Source organism: Equus asinus, chromosome 10 (assembly GCF_041296235.1).
Source record: "Equus asinus isolate D_3611 breed Donkey chromosome 10, EquAss-T2T_v2, whole genome shotgun sequence".
Taxonomy (NCBI): domain Eukaryota; kingdom Metazoa; phylum Chordata; class Mammalia; order Perissodactyla; family Equidae; genus Equus; species Equus asinus.
The window spans coordinates 10,748,476-10,768,426 of record NC_091799.1 but is presented as its reverse complement, the minus strand read 5'-3'; the positions used below and the strand labels follow the sequence as shown (position 1 = coordinate 10,768,426).

General features: G+C 55.7%; 1 protein-coding gene across 1 annotated transcript; it reads right to left on the bottom strand.

Moving 5' to 3' along the window:
* Positions 1–10,970: 10,970 nt before the first annotated feature.
* Positions 10,971–14,968, bottom strand: LOC106845507 (beta-lactoglobulin-2). Its single transcript, XM_070519934.1, has 5 exons — positions 14,873–14,968; positions 14,345–14,484; positions 13,600–13,673; positions 11,960–12,073; positions 10,971–11,137 (listed from the first exon to the last, which is right to left on the bottom strand). Exons 1-5 carry the CDS (start codon positions 14,966–14,968, stop codon positions 10,971–10,973), a joined length of 591 nt encoding a protein of 196 aa, XP_070376035.1.
* Between the last annotated feature and the right edge of the window lie 4,983 nt (positions 14,969–19,951).

The following is a 19,951-nucleotide window of genomic DNA, read 5'->3' as shown; positions in this document are numbered from 1 at the left end:
TGAAGTAGGACAGAGCGCCAAGGGTGGGCCCGGCTGTGGTGAGCACTGTGGAGTGTTTGTTGCTTGGTAAGACTAATAAGAACAACAACAGGACAACGTGATGGTCCTGGCCATCACAGGGTTGCCCAGAGGACGGATGGTCCGGGTGGGAAAGGGAGTCGGCCTTCAAGGGGTGCATGACAGGGGCAGTGCGGGCATGCTCCATGTGGGCAAGTGTGATGGAGACGTCCACAGTGTCGGAGTCTGCGCTCTGCCGGACGTTGAACTGTAAATCCCTCGACGCACCCCTGTGCCGCTGCATCACAGCAAGCTGCCATCAACAACTGGGGGTCTGCAGGCATGCTGGCGCCAGCAGGAGGGGATGGAGCCAGTCGCAGAAGAGCACATCTCGCTCATTCCACAATGACCAACAGCCCCCGTGGAGGGTGCAGGTGCCCCGGGCCCATGCGAGGGTGTGCAGTGGCTCCCACTTGACATCCCAAAGGTTTAATGGGCTCATCTCTGGGGAGGCGTGGGCACTGGGGTGGGAGACAGGAGCAAGGAGAGGGGAGGCTGCCTCCGAGGTGTCCAGGCCCCACTCCCAATGGAGGGGGGCCTTGGAGGGGCAGCCCCTGTCCCCCCATCCCCTGGTGTGAAGGGCCTTTCCACATGTCATCGTCAGCACCTCGGACAAAAGGTAAGGAGTCTCGTGGACGAGCTCTCGTCTGCCATCTGGCCTCTTGTTCTTTCCCAGAGAGGCCATTTGTTACTGTGCCACAAAGGAACCCACCTGCCGGGGAGACTGCAGACCCAGGCTGCCCCCGGCACCCTTTTTCAGGGGTGGGGATGGAGAAAGAAGGGGCAGCTCAGATGGCCCTAGTCCTCGTCCAGTCAGCCCACTCGGGCTGGTCCTCCTGTGGCAGCCGCGTGGCGACCGAGGCCCACAGACTCTGCTTCTTGGTGGGGCAGGTACCTGTCAGCGTGGACACTGCTCCACCTCAGGGTGGCTCTGCATCCCAGGACGCTGGGGCCTGGACTGCAGATCCTGCATCTGTCGAAACTCTGCAGAAGGTTGAAGCAACGTGGGGCGGGGCGGGAAGGGAATGATGCCATTTGCTGCTCACCATTGGATCTGACACGACCGAGTGAAAAGGACTCCCAGCATCTGTGTTTCTCGAGCGTGTGCTGTCCAGTGGCCCTCCCGGCTCCCTTTTCTGCTTCATCTGCTTTTATTCCTGTGACAGTCCTCTAAGTTCGGTGTTCCCAGTTTTCAATTTCTAACATGAGCGAAAGGCAGCATGCTGGGTGGAATGGTGTCATCAAAAAGCTCATGTCCACCCAGAGCCAGAATGTGGTTTTATTTAGAAACAGGGTCTTTACGGATGTAATTAGTTCAGATGAGGCAGACTGGAATGGGGGTGGCGCCTAGGCTAATATCTGATGTCCTTGTAAGAGAAAACAGGGGCACAGAGGGGACACGGCAGGAAGGCTGTGTGACAACAGAGGCAGGGACTGGAGCAACGCTTCTACAGGACAAGCAACACCAAGAATTGCCGGCGCCTGATCATCTGAGAAATGCAAATCAAAACTACACTAAGATATCACCTTACACCCGTTAGAATGACAAAAATATCTAAAACTAATAGCAACAAATGTTGGAGAGGTTGCAGAGAAAAAGGAACCCTCATACACTGCTGGTGGGAATGCAAACTGGTGCAGCCACTATGGAAAACAGTATGGAGATTCCTCAAAAAACTAAAAATAGAACTACCATACGATCCAGCCATCCCACTACTGGGTATCTATCCAAAGAGCCTGAAGTCAGCAATCCCAAAAGTCCTGTGCACCCCAATGTTTATTGCAGCACTGTTTACAGTAGCCAAGACGTGGAAGCAACCTAAGTGCCCATCAACAGACGAATGGATAAAGAAGATGTGGCACATATATACAATGGAATACTACTCAGCTGCAAAACAGAACCAAATCATTCCATTTGCAATAACATGGATGGACCTTGAGAGAATTATGTTGAGTGAAATAAGCCAGCGAGAGAAGGATAATCTGTGTATGACTCCACTCATATGAGGGATTTAAAACTATGGACCAAGAACAGTTTAGTGGCTACCAGGGGAAAGGTGGGGTGGGGGGTGGGCACAAAGGGTGAAGTGGTGCACCTACAACATGACTGACAAACATTAATGTACAATTGAAATCTCACAAGATTGTAACCTATCATTAACTCAATTAAAAAAAAAAAAAAAGAATTGCCAGAGCCTGCAGAGCTGGAAGAGGCGAGGACCCTCCCCAGAGCCTGTGGAGGGAGTGCAGCCCTGGGACACCCTGCCTGGGGTCTTCCAGCCTCAGAGCTGGGAGAGGACGCACCTCAACAGCAAAAGCCCACCCTCCGCTGCCACGGGCGGTCCAGGACGCTAGCCCGGGCAGCTTAGCCAGGCGTCCACGGCAGCCCAGGTGTTCAACGCCAGAGGCCGTCCTCTCCAGCCCTGCTTGGTGTTCTGGATGGGCCGCAGGGCAGAGGCAGTCAGCCTGTGGACGTGCTGGTTTCTGACAAGCTTGGGAAATGCCAGATCCAACAGCTGCAGGCTATCTGTCCTGCTGGCCTTCTCAGACTTTCCGTGCATTCCTGTGAATGGTGACCACAAAGAACGCTTTCAGGGCACATCTATTCATAATTTCCAGGGACGATGTTTCCCAGAATACCATTAAAGGACAAAAAAGCAACCCTCGGCCTCAGGCAGTTGGCGCCGGGCAGCGGGAGGAAGGACTCGCTGCCCCAGTGAGTGGGACCTGGGAGGAGACCTGGGCCCTGACCAACACTTGGCCCCTCCTCACCTGCCAGGACCCCCACGCTTTAGGATGAGGTCAGGGGTCAGGCCTGTAATTGCAGAAGCAGGAAATTACTTTTCTAGAATGAAATCCTGGGGCCGAGTGTGGTCAACGGGCTTTTGCACAGGTGAGAATGCAATGCCACTTCAATGCCCCACCCTGTACCCCCAGGACCCCCACGCTGCAGCCGAGCCTCAAACACTCCGGGGAGGCGCATGAGTTTATGAGTGCTAGTCTGAGTCTCGCTGGTCACAACCGTGGTGGCCAGAGCCACATGCCCCTAAGCGTGCAATCATGTGTTACCCGTCATCTGAAAGGCACTCCTTCTCCAGTGGACACTCCAGCCTGCACAGACCCTTGACAAACTTCTCCCTGACGCCACCATGGTGCCCCAGCAGCCCGCCCCCCACCCCCACCCTCCCTGCATGCCTCCGGAGAGCTGGCCACAGAGGAGGTGCTCGCAATGTGTTTGCACTTACTGTCATTACTAACATCATTTTCATAGGCAATAAAATATAATATGACAAATACCCCTACATGTGCCAACAAACAGAGGAACTTTTAAAGGCCAAGTCACAGTTGCTGTGGAGGACAGGACGGATCCTCAAAAAAGTACACAGAATAACCGTATGATCCAGCAACCCCACTCCTGGACAGAAAGCAGGTCTTGAAGAAATATCTGTGCACTCATGTTCACGGCAGCATTATTCACAGCAGCCAAAAGGTGGAAGCAACCCAGGCGCCCACTGATGGAGGAATGGATAAACAAGCGTGCTCCATGCATACGATGGGTATTACTCAGTCTTAAAGAGGAAGGAGATCCTGACACACACGACATGGATGAACTTGGAGGGCATGATGCTCAGTGAAATGAGGCCAACACAAAAGGAGAAATCCTGTAGTGGTGAGGGTCCTCGAGGAGTCAACCCACAGAGACAGGAAGTGGGATGGTGGGATGGGGAGGGGACGGGGTGAGTGTTTCATGGGGAGAGAGCTTCAGTCTGGGAGGATGAGAAAGTCCTGGAGATGAATGGTGGGGACGGCTGCACGACAATGAGAACGTGCTTAATGCCACTGAATCGTATGCTTGAAAATGGTTAAGATGGTAAATGTTACGTGTATTTTACCACAATTTTTAAAAAGTCCAATCGTCACTGCAAACCACCCACTCCCAGCGGACTCTCCATCCTTTGGCACGCACGGCTGCCCTCCCGACCACTTCTGCCAGGAGTCTGCTTCTCCAGAGGTGGATTCTTGAGTTCCTGAGGGTCTCACCCCTTGTTTCCCTGCTGAGCCCACCAGAGCCTCCCTGCTCATCTGTGCACAGCCCAGCCTGCTCCTTTATCTAGAACATTCTTTCAACAGATACCTTCATGGCTCGTACCTCCCTCCGTCTGAGTCTCAACTACTCCACATAGAACGTCACCCTCCTTTTCCCTGGCCCCTCACTCACTTTCTTTCTAAGCCTCTCCTGACCTGGCATATGACCCGACCACAGCATATGTCACACAGAACGAGGGTTACTCCTGTTCCTGCCAGATCTGGTGCTATTGGGCGTGGAGGACTGTGGAGACAAAGGCGTTGATGAGTGAAGACCAATGATAAATGCACGTTGCTTTGTGTTCTGTTCAGCCATGGGCCCATCACAGGACATAGAAAAGCTCCTTTGTTGCGCAACTCAATGCTCTGTCTTCGTGAATGTTGGTTATGAAGCGAACCAAGGGCGCAGCACGCCAGCCTGGCCTGTGGCCAGTGGGCCTCTGCCGCCAACAGTGAAGACCCAGGAGCTCAAAGAGGCACAGGTCACCGTGCTGGATTCCATATGAGATTTCCTTCTCAGTTTGGAAACATGGTCTGAAAGCAGGTTGAAGCACCAGAGCCATCTGCAGGCTCTGGAAGCACCTGTCACCCAGCCTTTGGTGGCCCAGGGGGCTGCTGCCCTGGAGCATGCCCTGCTTGGAGGCCCTCAGGACACATCACGCCCAGGACCCAGGGGACCCACGGAGCCATTGGTGGGATGGGAGAAACGCCTCTAGAAGCCCAAGGAGGAGGCTGTGGGGGCTGGGCGTGGGACGACACAGCTACCCCCAGAGGAAGGGAGTGGCCCCCCAGCAGAAGGGGGCCTCGGTGTCTCGAAATCCGTGAAGGGTGTTCTAAGAGCCCTAGGGGGGTGCCAGGGTTTGCCAGCCCCAGATGGGTGTCAAGTCCCCAGACTCAACAATGTGGACCCCCCGTGGTCCTGGGCGAACCTCAGTGAGCCTAATCAAAGACAAGGAGAGACGCCACACAAAACAAGGGGATGGAAAAAGACACGACGGGAGAGACAGCAGAGATGAAAAAGATGAGACCACAGTGAAAACTTCATCCTAATAAATCTGTAAACATGGAACAAATAAGCAAATTGCTAGAAGAAAAGTGAGGACTAGAAAATGTGGATAAGTTTATAATTACTGAGAGTCCTCCATCAGTGGTGGAAACCACCCCCACCCAGGAGGCACAGCCCAGACGGTCTGACGGGTGAGGTCTGCTGTGCTCTGAGGGACCCGGACGTATTGGAACATACTTTGATTCCGAAGTTATGCCAACACTTCCACAGATCAGAAGTGGGGGCATATTCCCCACTCCGCCCTATGAGGTCATTTTCACCTCTGTACTGCATCAAGACGGGACAGTACAAGGACTCTTACCCCAGAAATGGACAAAAAACGTCCTGAACAAAACAGCAGAAATCAAATCAGCAGTGGATACAGATGCCCCATCATGAGTAACCGTTTCTTTCAGTGACGCAGGGATCATCTGACATAAAACGTGCTGATGCAATTTACAGCCTCCATAGGTTAAAGAAGAAAAGCTATTTGGTTACATCAATCTGCGCAGAACACATGTGGTTAAAGTGTAATAGCAATTCCTGGTTCAAAACCAAACCAAACCAAACCTCTTAGCACAACAGAAATGGAAGGGACTTTCCCCACCCTAATAAAGCAAATAAACCAAAGGTTCCCTGTAAAATCATTCTTTAAAAGGCTGTCATCCTTATCTCTTCTCCATCGCTGGTTTTAAGCAATGTGGTTACGTCGTGCCCTCGCGTTGTTTCGTTCATGTTTCTGTGTTGCTATCAGCTGGGTTGCTTCAAGCTGTGCATTTACAGTTTCCGTCAAATTTTGAAGATTTGGGACCATTATTTCTCCAGATAATTTTTCTGTCCCCCTCATTCCTCAGGTATCCAATGACACATGTATTTATCCACCAGAAGTTCTCTCCCAGCTCCCTGTTGCTCTGTCTTCGTTCAGTCTTTTTCCCTTTCTGTGTTTCACTTTGGCACGTTTTATGCCTTTGTCTTCAAGCTCACTAACACTTTCTTCCTCATCGTCCAGTCTGCTGTCAATCCCACCCAGCATTGTTCTTTTTCATCTCAGACATTGTAGTTTCCATCTCTAAAATCTGGATTGGGGTCTTTTGCATATTTTCCACGCCTCCACCTCACTCGTAGTATATATGGAATATAGTTGTAATAAGGGTTTGGAGATTCTAACCTCCCTGTCAGTTTTGGGCTGGTTTCCGTTGGTTGGTCTTTGTCTACCTTGTGGGTTGTGTTTTCTGGGTTCTTTGCGTGTCTGCTAATTGTGCATTGTGAATTTGCCTTGTTGGGTTCTGGATAACAGTGTATCCCTATCAATACTTTCGGCCTGGTTCTGGGGCGCTGTTACATCAATTGGAAACAATTTGTTTTCTTTTTTCTGTTCTTGCTCTTAAAGATTTGTGCCTGAAAGTAGCAGGCCATGTTGAAGATCAATAGGGGAAACCCACAGCACTGAGAGGGTGGTCCTGCCTGGGTAAGGAAAGATCAGCTAGAAATTTAACAGGCAGACACAGGAAACGAGAAAGCTGAAAGACGGAAAGTGCGATCTTGTGATTTATAATAAGGGATATGCATTTGGGCTTCTTCTCCATTCCTGGCTCACAGCTTCTAAAACCCTTGGAACTTCCTAAGTGATGAGAGTGATGAAGGCGTCTTGATGTCCTAACACGCCCCTTTCAAGCACACCTGAGTTCATGCTAATAAGGTGACATGGAAACACTTAAGGACAGGGGCTGGCTGCCATCAGAGGAACCAACCACGAATAGAGGGCTGGGAACTTTCAGTCCCACCCTCTGACCTCTGGGGAGGGGAGACTCAGTCCCCCGTGGCCAGTGATGTAATCAATCGTGCCTGTGTAATGAAGCCTCCAAGAGCCCAAAGGGAAGGGTTTGGACGGCTTCCAAGTGGGTGAACGCGTGCAGATTTGGGGAGAAGGGTGAGCCTGGAGAGGGCATGGAAGCTCCAGACCCATTCCCACATACCCTGCCTTACACGTCTCTGCCATCTGCCTGTTCCTTAGTTATATCCTTTATAATAAACTGGTGATCTAGTAAGTAAAATGTTCCTCTGAGTTCTGTGAGCCACTCCAGCAAGTTAATTGAACCCATGGAGAGGGGTCGTTGGAACTCCATCTGTAGCAGGTCAGTCAGAAGCAAAGGTGACAACCTGGACTTGCAATTGGCATCTGAAGTGGGGTGGCGAGCAGTCTCTAGGCCTGAGCCCTTAACCTGTGGGATCGGGGATACGGGCTATCTTGGTGACTGTTCCTTGGGTACTCGGAAAAAAATGCATCTTCCGATGTCACGGTGTGGAGTGCTCTGTGCAATCAGGTAAATCCTGTGGCTGATGGCTGTGCAGGTCTCCTCGCTGACCTTACGTCTAGTGTTCAGTCGCATCTCTCAGTTGCTCAAAGGGGATGTTCAAGTCCCAAATCTAATGGTGGATCTGCCGTCTCTCCTTTCAGTCCCATCAGTCTTTGCTCCGTGTGTTTTGAAGCTCTCCTGTTTGGAGCGCACGCATTTCAGGTTGTTACGTGTTCCTGGTGGGCAGATCCATTCGTCACATGTAATGCCTCTTTTTGCACTCGTTTTCTTTGCTCTGAGGTCTACTTCATTGGATATCAAAATAACCACTCCTGCTTTCTTGTTATTGATGTTTGCATGGTGTCCCTTTTCCATCCTTTTCCTTTCGACCTACCTATGTCTCTGAATTTGTCGTCTCCACTGTGCTATTGGGCCCATCCACAGAACTTTTAACTTCTGCTGTAGTGTTTTTCCGTTCTATAATTTCGATTTGGATTTTAGCTAACTTTTACTTCCTTGCTGAGATTCACTGTTTTCACTTGTTACAAGTGTGTTTGTAATTGCTTCTGGGATCGTTTTTGTGAAGACTGCTTTAAAATCCCTGTCAGATAGTTCCAGCGTTTGACTCATCTTGGTGTTGGTGTCAGTTTGTCTTTTCTCATTAAAGTCGTGGTTTTCCTTCTTTTGGGTGTGACAGGTGAGTTTGGGCTGTTTCCTGGGCATTTTCCCTGTTATGTAGGGAGACTGGGTGCCCTGGGAACCTCTGGTTGTAGCAGGCAGTCTCCCTGTTTAGGGTCAGCAGGTCCTCACCGACCTCTGTGGCTAGTTCCAACGACAGTCTGATGTTCAGAGCCTGCGTGGTGCCATTTTGACCTGCCTGGTGTGTCTGCTGCTGGGGCTCACCCTGTTCCTGCTGGCACTGCCTGAGGGGCAGGGGGTATTTCTGCAGGCCGGTCAGCCAAGTTTCCTTGTGAGATTTCCTAAGGAAAGTGCCTCTTGGCTGATTACTGTTGGAGGGGCCCCCATTGAATTCTCTCTGCCCTGGGCTTTGGGCTCACCTGACGTCGTCCCTTCCACTCGATTCAGGCTCGGAATGAGCCACCCTGGCTCCTTCTACTGCTGGGCGGGGGTCAGGAAATCCCAGGCTTGTGTCACCTTATTCTCTTGAATGGGGGGTGTGGGGCAACCTGCCACTGTGCTGTTCCTCTGGTCTCAGGTCCCAAACCAGTTTGCCAGGGTTGCTAACTGCGCTTAGGAGGGAGAGATGCGCCTACATCAGCTTGTCCGGACTGAAGTCCAACAGCCCATGGCCTTTTTAGGAAACTTGCTGACGATTAAACTCAGAGAGAGTGGTCTTCATGTGCTTTCAACTAACAACGGTGGTGGTGGGAGGTCCCCAGTAGGAAGGGCAGCTGTCCCCACAGCTCCCCGGGGTGGCCCTGGAGTCTGGGAAACTTGAGGTCAGTGATGGTGATGGTGCTGGGAGCGGGGCTGGTGGAGGAGGCGTGCCGGCAGCTGGAGGTGGCTGAGCACTTCCCACGTGCAGACACTGCTCAGAGGGCAGGACAGCTGTTTTTCTCCTTCCAGCCCCACCGACATCTCCCTGAGGCCATTCCTTCCACCATCGCCATTTTACAGATAAGAAACAGACGTGGAGAGATGAAGGAGCTTGCTCTGTGACACCCTGCAAGCAGGTGACAGCAGGGCGCTGGGCAGGCTGACCTACAGCCTGTGCTCTTGACCACAGCACTGACCACCTCGCCAGCACACGGCTGGGATGACCGCAAACGAGTGTGGAACACCAACTCTGCGCTTACAGAAATGAGCTCACTTCCTTCCCACCCCGCTGTGGCCCAACCCTGTCCTGCTCTCCACTTGTCATTTTCATACCTGGAGCTGGGACCTGGGTGTGCTCCCTTGGGAGGGTGTTTGGTGTCAGATTATCAGATTAGAGCCGGGATGTGGAGCTGAACCAGCCCGGGTCCATGTCCACCTCTGCCTCTGACCGGGCCATGTGGACCTGGGGGTCTGCAATGCTCAGGGGCTCTCCCTCTGTGTGCATGGGGCTGGGCGAGGACAGACCAGAAGCAGCATATTCCACACTCATGCAGGGGCTCAGGAAGGTGAGATGCCAGGAACACGTGCCTGTTCCCATCTCTCTCTTGGGGAAGCGGGTCAGCTGGGCAGCAGCTCCCTGACACAGGCCCTGAGCTCTGACAGGCGGGGGCAGGTCTGCCCTGCTCTTTGATGCTGGTCTCTGTCCATCCACAGAGCAGGCTGCGTCCCCTCCCTGTCCTGGAGCTCCAACATCCCCACCTCCAAGGAGGGCAGGGGGGCAGGAGGTGCCAAGAAGATTCCTGAGACAATTCTTTTCCAAGAAATGTAAAGGAAAAATTATGATTTTCAAGTGTACTGCCCTACCAGCAAATAGGGTTTCCATTGCCCTGCGATGATAGGGATGAACCAACAGTGATGGACAAACAGATTGTGTCCAACACCCCCTCACACGGGGCATGAGGACTCCCACTGGAGCCGGCGCTGAGCTCAGGGCGGGTCTGGAGCTCAGATACCACCTATCCCAGCCCTGCTCTTCCTCCCCCTGAGCCGCCCCATAGGCTCCATCCCACACACGTCGGCCAGGAAAGACTCAGGCAGAGAGAGCGCTCAGGTTTATTTCTTTACTGCTGAAGGAGGCATGGCTCAGAGCAGGAGATGGAGGCCGGGATCCGAGGTGCCTGGGCCCAGGAGGAGCGACGTCCAGCAGCCGCCTTGGTCTCTGTCCCTCCTGGCGTCTCTGCAGAGGAGCCAAAGCTCCCGGGCCCTGAAGTGGACAGGGGCTCCCCTGTGATTCCTGGGGAACCTGCTGGACCATCACCAGCCCCACTCTGACTCAGGGGGCAGGACAATCCTTCCTTGGAAGAGGGAGCCCCATCTCACCCTCTCCGGCTGAGCGGCCATCACCCCATGCCATCCTTCCTAGCCCTCCACCTTCACCCACCCTCCCTCCCCCCAAGAAGGAGTGGTGGGGACGTCAGCGTGCGAGTGTGGCCAGGACACAGGAGAGGACATCCTGGAGATGCCATTCCGAGAGAGCGGGTACGTGGCCAGCCTGCTTCCACAAGGACCAGGAGGGACCCCAGTTCCAGCCATTCCCAAAGTGTGGTCCCCAGACTGATTCAGGGGGTTCTGGGGCCCCAGTGAGACCCCACCATGTGCCCAGGACGTGGGGCCTGGTTGGTACGTTACCCGATGAGGCGGACGGGCCGGAGCTCGCCTAGAAACCGCATCGCTCTGCAGGGGGAGGGAGAGCCGCGGGGAAGAGACTTGAGTCAGACAGGCAGCCCCGGGCCCAGGGGGGTCTGGTGGGGGCGGGGGGACCCCACCTCAGGGGCTCTGCACCCCCCACCTGCCCGCCACCCGCCTCCTGGGAGGCCACCGTGGGAGAAAGATGCCGCCCTGGTTCCCACAGAACCAGCAATGGGGACTCAGAGCAGAGACAGCTTCTGCTTCTCAAACCGAGGCAGGGCCCCCGCGGGCCAGAGCTCACCCTGTCCCCCGCTCGGGTCCTGGATGATCTGGACGTGCCCTGGCAGAGGCTGGAGGGCTCTGCTGAATTTCTCCATGACCTCCTCGTCGACCTTCTGGGTCCTGGCTGTGGGGGTCGGGGGGTCAGTCCCTGGGCTGTGGGGGCTTTGACAAGACCTCAGGGGGCCGGGTGCCCCGGCCGGGGAGCATGGGAAGGACAAGCCAACGTCCTGAGGTCGGTAGAGCTTGGTCCAGCCCAGCCTCCCAGGGTGGTCTCCAGGGCTCAGCCCACGTGTCCTCCAGGGTCTCTCCCTCCCTCCTCGGCCCAGGCCCCCTCCTCCTCCCAGAGCAGCACTGGGGGGTGTCGCCCAGTCATGGTAGGAAAATGGCCCCTGCTCCCAGGCTGTGGGGTCTCCTCCACCCAGGTTGGCCGATTTATGGATCAGGGAGCCCTCAGCAGCCCAACACCATGCTCTACTCAGACCCTGGGATCCCCTGAGAACAATGGTGGCATCAACCACATATTTACTTCTGTGAGAATCTCACCCTTTAAAGTTGCTTTCATTTCTGAACTTTTCTGGTCATTGAAAATCTCCTTCCGTCAGGTTATTGGATCAATACAGCCTGTTCCCCCCAGGGTGAGTGTGGCCCCTCCACTTGAGACAGACCCCTCATCCTCTGCCTCGCCCCTACTCAGCCTGTCCCGGACATCAGCACCAGCCCCTGCCCCTCATCCCAAAGTCACCCACATCAGAGCACCACTCGTGTCGGACACCACACCCGATGACCTTCGCTAACGGGACCCACAGAGGCGGGTGGGCAGCCCTTTCCCTTCCTCCAGCCAGGGGTCAGTCGTCATGAGTGCTCGTTGTTCAAAGACGACCAAGGGCCACATCTCAGTGAGGAGTGGCCCCCGCCGAACGCCCCCCTGGCTGACACAGCCACGTACCCAGGTACTGGCACACCGTGCCGTGCTCAGCGCTGGGCAGGGGGGGCCCCACACAGAAGAACATGTAGTGGGCGTAGTCTGTCTCCAGCACGGAAATCTTTCTCTCCCCTTGATCTGGAAAAGAGGCCGAAACAGAGGCCTGGATTCTCATCTGAGTGCCCCTCTGACCTCCACCGGGACAGCATCCTCCCCGACAGTGCAGGACACACCCCGACCTCAGGGCATCTCCTTCCCCCTGTGGTTCATTTCCACGGTTCCACCAAAAGCCCATGACTGGCAGCCCCACAACAAGTGTTATGGACCCCAGAGGGGCCCCTATGCGGCACCGCCCTCGAGGCAGCCCCTCCTGCCCCTGGCTCCAGCTGTAAACAGCCCCTCGATGTGTTGGCGCTCCAACGAAGCTGCTCAGACCTACTGCACGCTTGGCCAAACTCCAGCCCCCACGTCCTGGAGTGGCGTTAATTCATTCAGACATTCATCCATACTCAGGCACTAAATCCAGGCGACCCCTCCCAAGGGCAGGTGCCCAGGTCCCAGGAGCATCACAAGAACGTCCAGGATCGGGGCCCCTCTTGAGTCGAGAGTTACACGTGGACATCAGAGAGTGGAAGAAAGAAATGGGGAATTACTGCGAGGTGGGGTAGGCACGTCTCCCTTCTTCAGAGGCAGAAACCAGGGCACTGGTGGAGACCCACAGCCCTGACCAACTTTGGTGCAGGACGACGGCAGGGCAGACAAGCAGCCCCCCAGGCACTGCCCCAGCTCTTCAGAGACTCCCGCAACCTTCTCAGGTCGACCGGCGGAACAGCAGCTGAGCCTGCTCCCAGGTGAGGAACGGGAGGCGCAGGGACGGGGGCTAAGGGGCTGCCCTGGGTTGCTGGGACCAGACGTGACAGGGTCAGTTCTGGGGACAAGATTGTACCCACCACACTCACCGCCTCTCAGAGGAAGAGGAAGTGACAGAAGGAGAGGCAGGAAGCCCTGTGGACTTGGGAGAGGGGGCAGGTGGGCCCCTGGTGGGGAGGGTGGAGTCGGGGGTGGGTGCAGGGGCCTGTCCCAGATGAGGCTGACTGCAGGATGGGAGGCTGCCAGGGCCAGGGGGCAGTGCCAGGGTGCAGGAGAGAGGTGGGTGAGGCCCAGAACGTTCCAGAAGCAGCTTCCAGGTTTGGCAGGCAAATCCATAGTGTGTTTGCCTACAGGTCTGGTTTATTTGGATATTTTTAAGGAGCCACAGCCTGCCAGCCCCTGAGCAGGGACGTTGCCACATGCCTGCTGTTGGAACCGGCGCTAACCCACACCTGCGTGGATGGCACCCACCTTGCAGTGCACAAGAGGCTGCCCGCTCTCTTCCTACGTCAAGCAGGGAGAACAGGAGCTGGGCAGCAGGGTGAGCCATGGAGGGAGTGGAGTCCCTAGGCCTCATCACCCCGAGAGTGCCTGCACAGCTGCAGGGGTGAGGCAAGCGGGGCCTGGTGCTCGCGATGAGGCCGCAGACGCAAGCCCTGCTCTTCCTGCTGCAGGACGTTGAGTGACTCAGAGCAGCCTCAGAGGGCCCAGCGTCAGGAGGGGTACAGCCTCGCCCAGGGCCACCTGAGGGTGGGTGCCAGGTGGCCCTGTGGGCACAGAGTAGGGACACTTACAGTTGACCGTGAACACAGCTGGGTCCTCAGTCTTCTGGGCCACAATGTTCCTCTCAACACATACGTGGTTTGCCCTGAAAAGCCCCGCAGTGGTGAGGGTCATTCACGAACCCGGTGCAGGGACAGGAGCTGGGCTCCAGGAAGTGTCCACAGGATGCAAGAACACCGGCCCAGATGGCCTTGGGCTGGCTGGTAGCAAGGCCGTGAGGTCTCGGCCTGAAGGTGAGCGGCCCTCGTGGCCCAAAGCCAGCGACTCAGGAAGGTTGACAAGGGGACCAAGGGACACAGCTAGGAAACCCGGCAGGCAGGTGTGGGGGCCTGTGGCCGAGGGCTCATGGCAGCTCAAAACAGACCCTGTCTATGTGGGGCTTGATCACAGCATTTCCAAGGACGTCATCACAGCTCAACCTCAGAATTCTCTGACCCTTGGTCACCCACTCTGGGGGCAGACAGGATTCACGGCAGGAACGGACCAGGCCCTGAGGACCTGAAGCCTGCAGCTGACCAGCCGGCCTCCACGCCGGCCTCTCCCCACACTGACCGGGGTCACTCTATGTGGTCAGCCTGTTAGTCCAGAGCCCTGGCGGGGGCCTCTAGGGGACTAGGAACCTCCAAGCCCCAATCCCCACCCCTGGGGCACCATGCCCACTCACAGCATGGCCAGGTCCCATCAGGAGCCCCACCTGCCCACCCACCCCTCCTGGAGCCAGGCCCTCACTGGCCCGCAGCCCGGGGGCACACCCACCCTTCGCGCAGGATGATCTCCAGGTTGCCCTCGGGGGTGGGCCTCAGCTCCTCGACGTACGCTCTCAGAGGGGCACTCTCGGAGTCCAGGAGGGAGATGTCGCTGGCCACCATGGCCACGGAGTGCCACCTCCCTGCCACCTGAGGGGGGGCCTCGAGCTGCACTCCAGGGGCAGGAAGAGGCCCCCAAGCCCCACAGTGGACTCTCCGTCCCACCCCATGCCGGCCAGGCCGAGTCTAACGGGATGGACATCAGCACTGGCTGACCCTCTGCCGGCTGCCAGACGCTAGGCTGCCAAGCTTCCCACCCTCAAAATAACCCTGCTGTGTCAACCCCGATGGACTTAGAGTCCAAATTCTGAGTCACCCGAGACCATCTGAATCTTAGGAAACCAAGTGACAAACCCCCTGGATGTGGAGAGCAAGGCCAAGTGTTTCCTCACGTCATGGCTCCATTTGTGCACCTTTCCATTTCCGAGCCAGCCCCCTGCCCGCCCCGCAGCTCAGCCCACCCCAGCCATCCTCGAACCTCCTGGAGGTCCAGATCCTGCATCGTCTGGGGGATGTCGGTGGCCTGGTTGCCACACATGAGGGACAAGCCCAGGGCAAGCAGGAGGCACTTCATGGCTGCGCTGCAGGTGCACTCTGAGCTCCGGAGAGTGAGGAGACCGAGGCACGGGCTCGGCGCCCTATAAAGGAGGGGAGCTGGAGAGGGGCCGCCCGCCAGCGCCCTCCAGCCCCCCGCCATGAGGTTCCCCGAATCTCCGTGACTCATCCTTGGCCCTCAGTGGCTTCCTCAACTGGGACAATAGGAAGCCTTTTTCCCTCCGAGAGCAAACCGGAAGATCCACTAGAGCTCCTGGGGCCTGGACAGTTCCCGGTAGGCCCCAGAAGTGAAGGATCTGGGGTGCGTGTCCCGGCTGGCCGTCAGCGTCAGGACATTTCCTGGGCCAGGCTCTTGGACAATGACAACCTGAACTCACTTCTCTCCCACACCTGAGCCCCCTCTGTCCCACAGCTCTGCCCATTTCGACGGCAGGAGCCCAGCAGCACCCCCATCTGGAAAACCTGGGGTCACCATGGTGTGTCCAAGTGGTCTGGACGTTTTCACCCCAAAATAATCTGCTAAATTTGTCTTCTCTTTTCTATTGCCAATAACATTTCCAAAGCTCTAGACCCCCAAATATTTGTTTAATGGGAAAAAAGGCTGAAGGGCCCTGTCAACTGGTTTCCCGCCCCCTTCCCCTTGTTCAGCTACTGGAAAGAAGGCTGAAGGGCCCTGTCAACTGGTTTCCCGCCCCCTTCCCCTTGTTCAGCTACTGGAAAGAAGGCTGAAGGGCCCTGTCAACTGGTTTCCCGCCCCCTTCCCCTTGTTCAGCTACTGGAAAGAAGGTCCGAACGTAAACATGATCCTATTCTTCTTCCCCGAAGCACAGCGTGTCAGTCTCAGTGTCCCCACCGCTCAGGGCGTGGTTCTCGCCTGGAGGGTCGTCAGAATCTCCTGGAACTTCTCAAGGACGGTGGTCTCAGGACCCCCAGGCCCACCGAAGCAGGGACTGGCCTGCCACACTCAAGAGCAAGACAATCCTCCACCGGGAGCACGGGCGGAGAGGTTCCTAGAGAACCGTCGAGGGCGTTGACAGTGTGACCATGGCACGTGGCCATGCTTGAAATGCCACCAGCGGACAATTATTCTAATGAGAGGAGATGGGAAGAGAGTTTGGCTTCTGCTTTTAAATGTTCTGACCTCCTCCAAAGGAAGGAAGACACAGGGGTCGTGGAGCACTGAGTCCAAAGGGCTCATTCCGGCGTTCTCGCTTCTCCGAGTACCTGAGAAGTTCTATAATTTTCTTTAGTTGAGAAAAACTCCTGCAATCACTCTACCTGCTGAGTGTTCACTAAGGGGGTGGAGTCCCACTCAGACTGGTTCAGGCCCTGCAGGGCCAGTCACTTCTCACTTCGTTTCCCACGTGACCCCATTGCCTTTGTCCCTGTGCCCACGTTGGAGCCCCCTGACGTCCACGTCCCTGTGCCCACGTTGGAGCCCCCTGACGTCCACATCCCTGTGCCCACGTTGCAGCCCCTGATGTCCACGTCCCTGTGCCCACATTGGAAACCCTGACATCCACGTCCCTGTGCCCACGTTGCAGCCCCTGACATCCACGTCCCTGCGCCCACATTGGAGCCCCCTGACGTCCAATCCTCACCCCCACAGCCACTCAATCCACCCTGTGCCTTTTCCCAGCCTCGTCACTGGGTGATTCGGCCCCATGGTTCTGGCAGGCCCCAGAGCCTTCTTTCTGGGGACCCTGAGATTCTGGGAGCTACAAGCACAGTGTACAGGCCCGTGTCTCGCTAGCCCACAGGCAGCATGATGGGGCCCAGCAGAAATGAAGATGGGCGTTCTCGACTCCTTGCCGAGTTCGTGGGAACACTTCTGATGTCTCACAGTTGACTACGGGGTTACCCTCGGTTTCCGTGAAACACACTTGCCGAGGTGGCGGAAATGGTCTGTTGGTTGGGTACTTTGAGGCCTTGGTGCTGTGCTCGCGGGAAACTCTTTATCAAATACTTTTTTAGCATCTTTTGAGATTAATATATAGTTTTCCTCTTTCAATCCGTGCATGTGGGGAATTATGTTGACAGATTTTCTACATCTCAGGAACAATAAATAATTGTACACGTGCTAAAACCGTTAGTGTTTAAGGGCTACCAGCCATAAGAGTTAGTACAAACTGACAAGAGAAAAAACAAACTGCAAAAATGGGAAAGAAGGAAGTAAAACGACCGTGCAGGGAGCCGGCCCAGTGGCACAGCAGTTAAGTTCACACATTCCGCTTCGGCGGACCGGGGGTTCATCGGTTCAGATCCCGGGTGCGGACATGGCACCACTTGTCAGGCCATGCTGTGGTAGGCATCCCACATATAAAGTAGAGGGAGATGGGCACGGACGTTAGCTCAGGGCCAGTCTTTCTCAGCAAAAAAAAGGAGGATTGACAGTAGTTAGCTCAGGGCTAATCTTCCTCAAAAAAAAAAAAAAAAAGACCGTGCAGGCCGAGGACACGACTGTGTATTTAGAAAGCCCGACTGAAAACCAACTATGAGCAACAGAAATTCAGCAAGTTATGAGAATACAAACAAATTATTAAATGAAACATTATCTTTCATACATATGTGAGCAGCCAACAGTTATACCGTATAATGAAAGTAAAGGCCTGGGGGCCGGCCCCGTGGCCGTGTGGTTATGTTCGCGCGCTCCGCTTCAACAGCCCAGGGTTTCGCCGGTTTGGATCCTGGGCGTGGACATGGCACCGCTCATCAGGCCACGCTGAGGCGGTGTCCCACATGCCACAACCAAGGCACTCACAACTGCAATATACAACCATGTACTGGGGGCTTTGGGGAGAAAAAGAAGAAAAGAAGACTGGCAACAGATGTTAGCTCAGGTGCCAATCTTTAAAAAAAAAGTAAAGGCCTCATTTGAAATAACAGCAAAAATAATAAAACGTCTAAGAAACAAAATAAATGAGGGAACTTTATCAGGAAAACTTTAAAACACTTTCGGAGCATCCACAAACAACTTAAACAAATGAAGATATGTTCTAAGACTTTGTATAAGAAAACCCTGATGTAAAAACGTCAATCTTCCCAAGAAAAAATTATCAACGGAATATTTTTTGGAATTTTTTTATTGTGAGAAACTATGCATCATGTAAAATTCACCATCTTAACCATCGTTAAGTGCACGGCTCAGTGGCATTGAGCACATTCATGTTGTGCACCCGTCCCCACCATCAGCTCCAGGACCTTCCCAGACTGAATCTCTGTCCCCACTGAACAATCACCCCCTCCCCTCCCCAGCCCCTGGTACCACTCCTCTTTCCGTGGGTTGACTCCACTTGTCCCTCACATGAGCGGAGTCCTTTTAGGGACCTGGGTAGGGGTGGGGTGAGGGGACCTGAGTCGGGGAGGGCCATCCTGAGAAGCCTCGTGTTTCCAGGAGAAAGGTCCATGTCACCATCCTGCTGGATGCTGGTTTTGGAGACCGTTGCCGCAGTGCCCCAGGCGTGGCATTGGCTGGACAAGGTCAGGGTTTCTCCCCTCCCAGTCCAGAGCTGGTGGCCGGTGGGGACATCCTGCGGGTCCCCTTACTAGGTCCTCCCTGAGGCACAGGCGCCTGTGCACAGACGCGGCCCTGAGGACACTGGCCCCAACAGCACAGAACAAGGTGGGGCCACGTCTCCCAGGGCTGAGCCTCTGGATCCAACCAGGAACGAGAGTCGGGGAGGCGAGCAAACCCATTCTCCTTACGTCAGGGGGCCCCTTTCTCCAGTCAGAGACCTCTGCGCAGAGAGAGGACCTTCGACTGCTGTCCCCAAAGGTGCCCAGGGATGAGCCATCCCCTGCTCAGACATCCCAAGAAGGAGTCAAACCAGGGGGACGTGTGAAATGCTGCCTTGAGGAGGGGGCAGTGAGGCGACCTGGGACACGTGGAGGGGTGTGGACAGACTTGAGGGCCCTTGTGGTCTGCGGTCACCGTGCGAGGGGGTGCCATGGGCCCCTGGTGGGTTTTCTCTGTCTGGGTCCCCCTGCTCCAGCCCCAGTCTGACCAGCTTGGGACCTCGTGTGTGCAGAGCCTGCTCGAGGCTGGGAGTGTGTGCAAGGGCTGATGAGCACATCGGCCGCATGCAGGAGGTGCTGGAAGGACGAGAGCGACGGGGGAGTCGACGGGGTACAATCTGGAGTGGACACACTGGAGAACTTTGGGAGAAATTTAAAAACAGGTTGTCAGAGCTTCGTGGTCTCCAAATGGAGATGGGGTCACCAGCGTGCCAGGATCTGGGGGAGGGACTCTCAACCTCGGCGGGACCGACATTTGGGGTGGAGGCCATCCTGTGCACTGTATGGTGTTGAGCAGCAGCCTGGCCCCCCACCACCACTGATGCCAGGACCACCTCCCTCCCGGGTCAGGACTCCACAGGTGTCTCCAGGCATTGCCCAGTGTCCCCAGGGCCCCATTTAAAACCCCTGTCTAGGGAGTGACCACACCAACAGCTGCCTGGGGGAGGAAAGGGCAGAGGGTCCCTGGAATGGGGGTGCTGGGTGGATCCTGTGTGGAAAAGGGTGCCAGGCAGCAAGAATGGTGACGTGAGCTGGTGGACAAGTGTGGTTGGGAGCCTGCACATCCCTCCCCACGAGGCAGGGCTCGAGCAGGGGGCACAGGGGAGCTGGCAGGAGACCAGTACCCTTGAGCCAGTGCCCCAACGGTCTGCGCCCACATTCCAGCTCTAGGCCGGGCCCTCAACCTCAGAAAGTACTGGACACACCAATGAGCATCATCATGTGGAAGGTGGCCCTGTCCATCCGGCCCGTGGAGTGCATGATGGCGTGCTCCTTCCCCAGCAAGAAGTTGATGGAGATTTTCTCCTTCCACCCTGCACGCAGCAGAGCACCATCAGGGCCACAGCCTCCCCCGCCCCACCTGCTGAGAGAACGGGCGGCGGCCACTCACAGGTGCTGAAGATGCCGGGGTTATACGTCTTGTCGAGGAGCAGTTTGTACTGGACGCATTCGATGGGCTTCCTGGAACACAGGAGCAGCAGACACG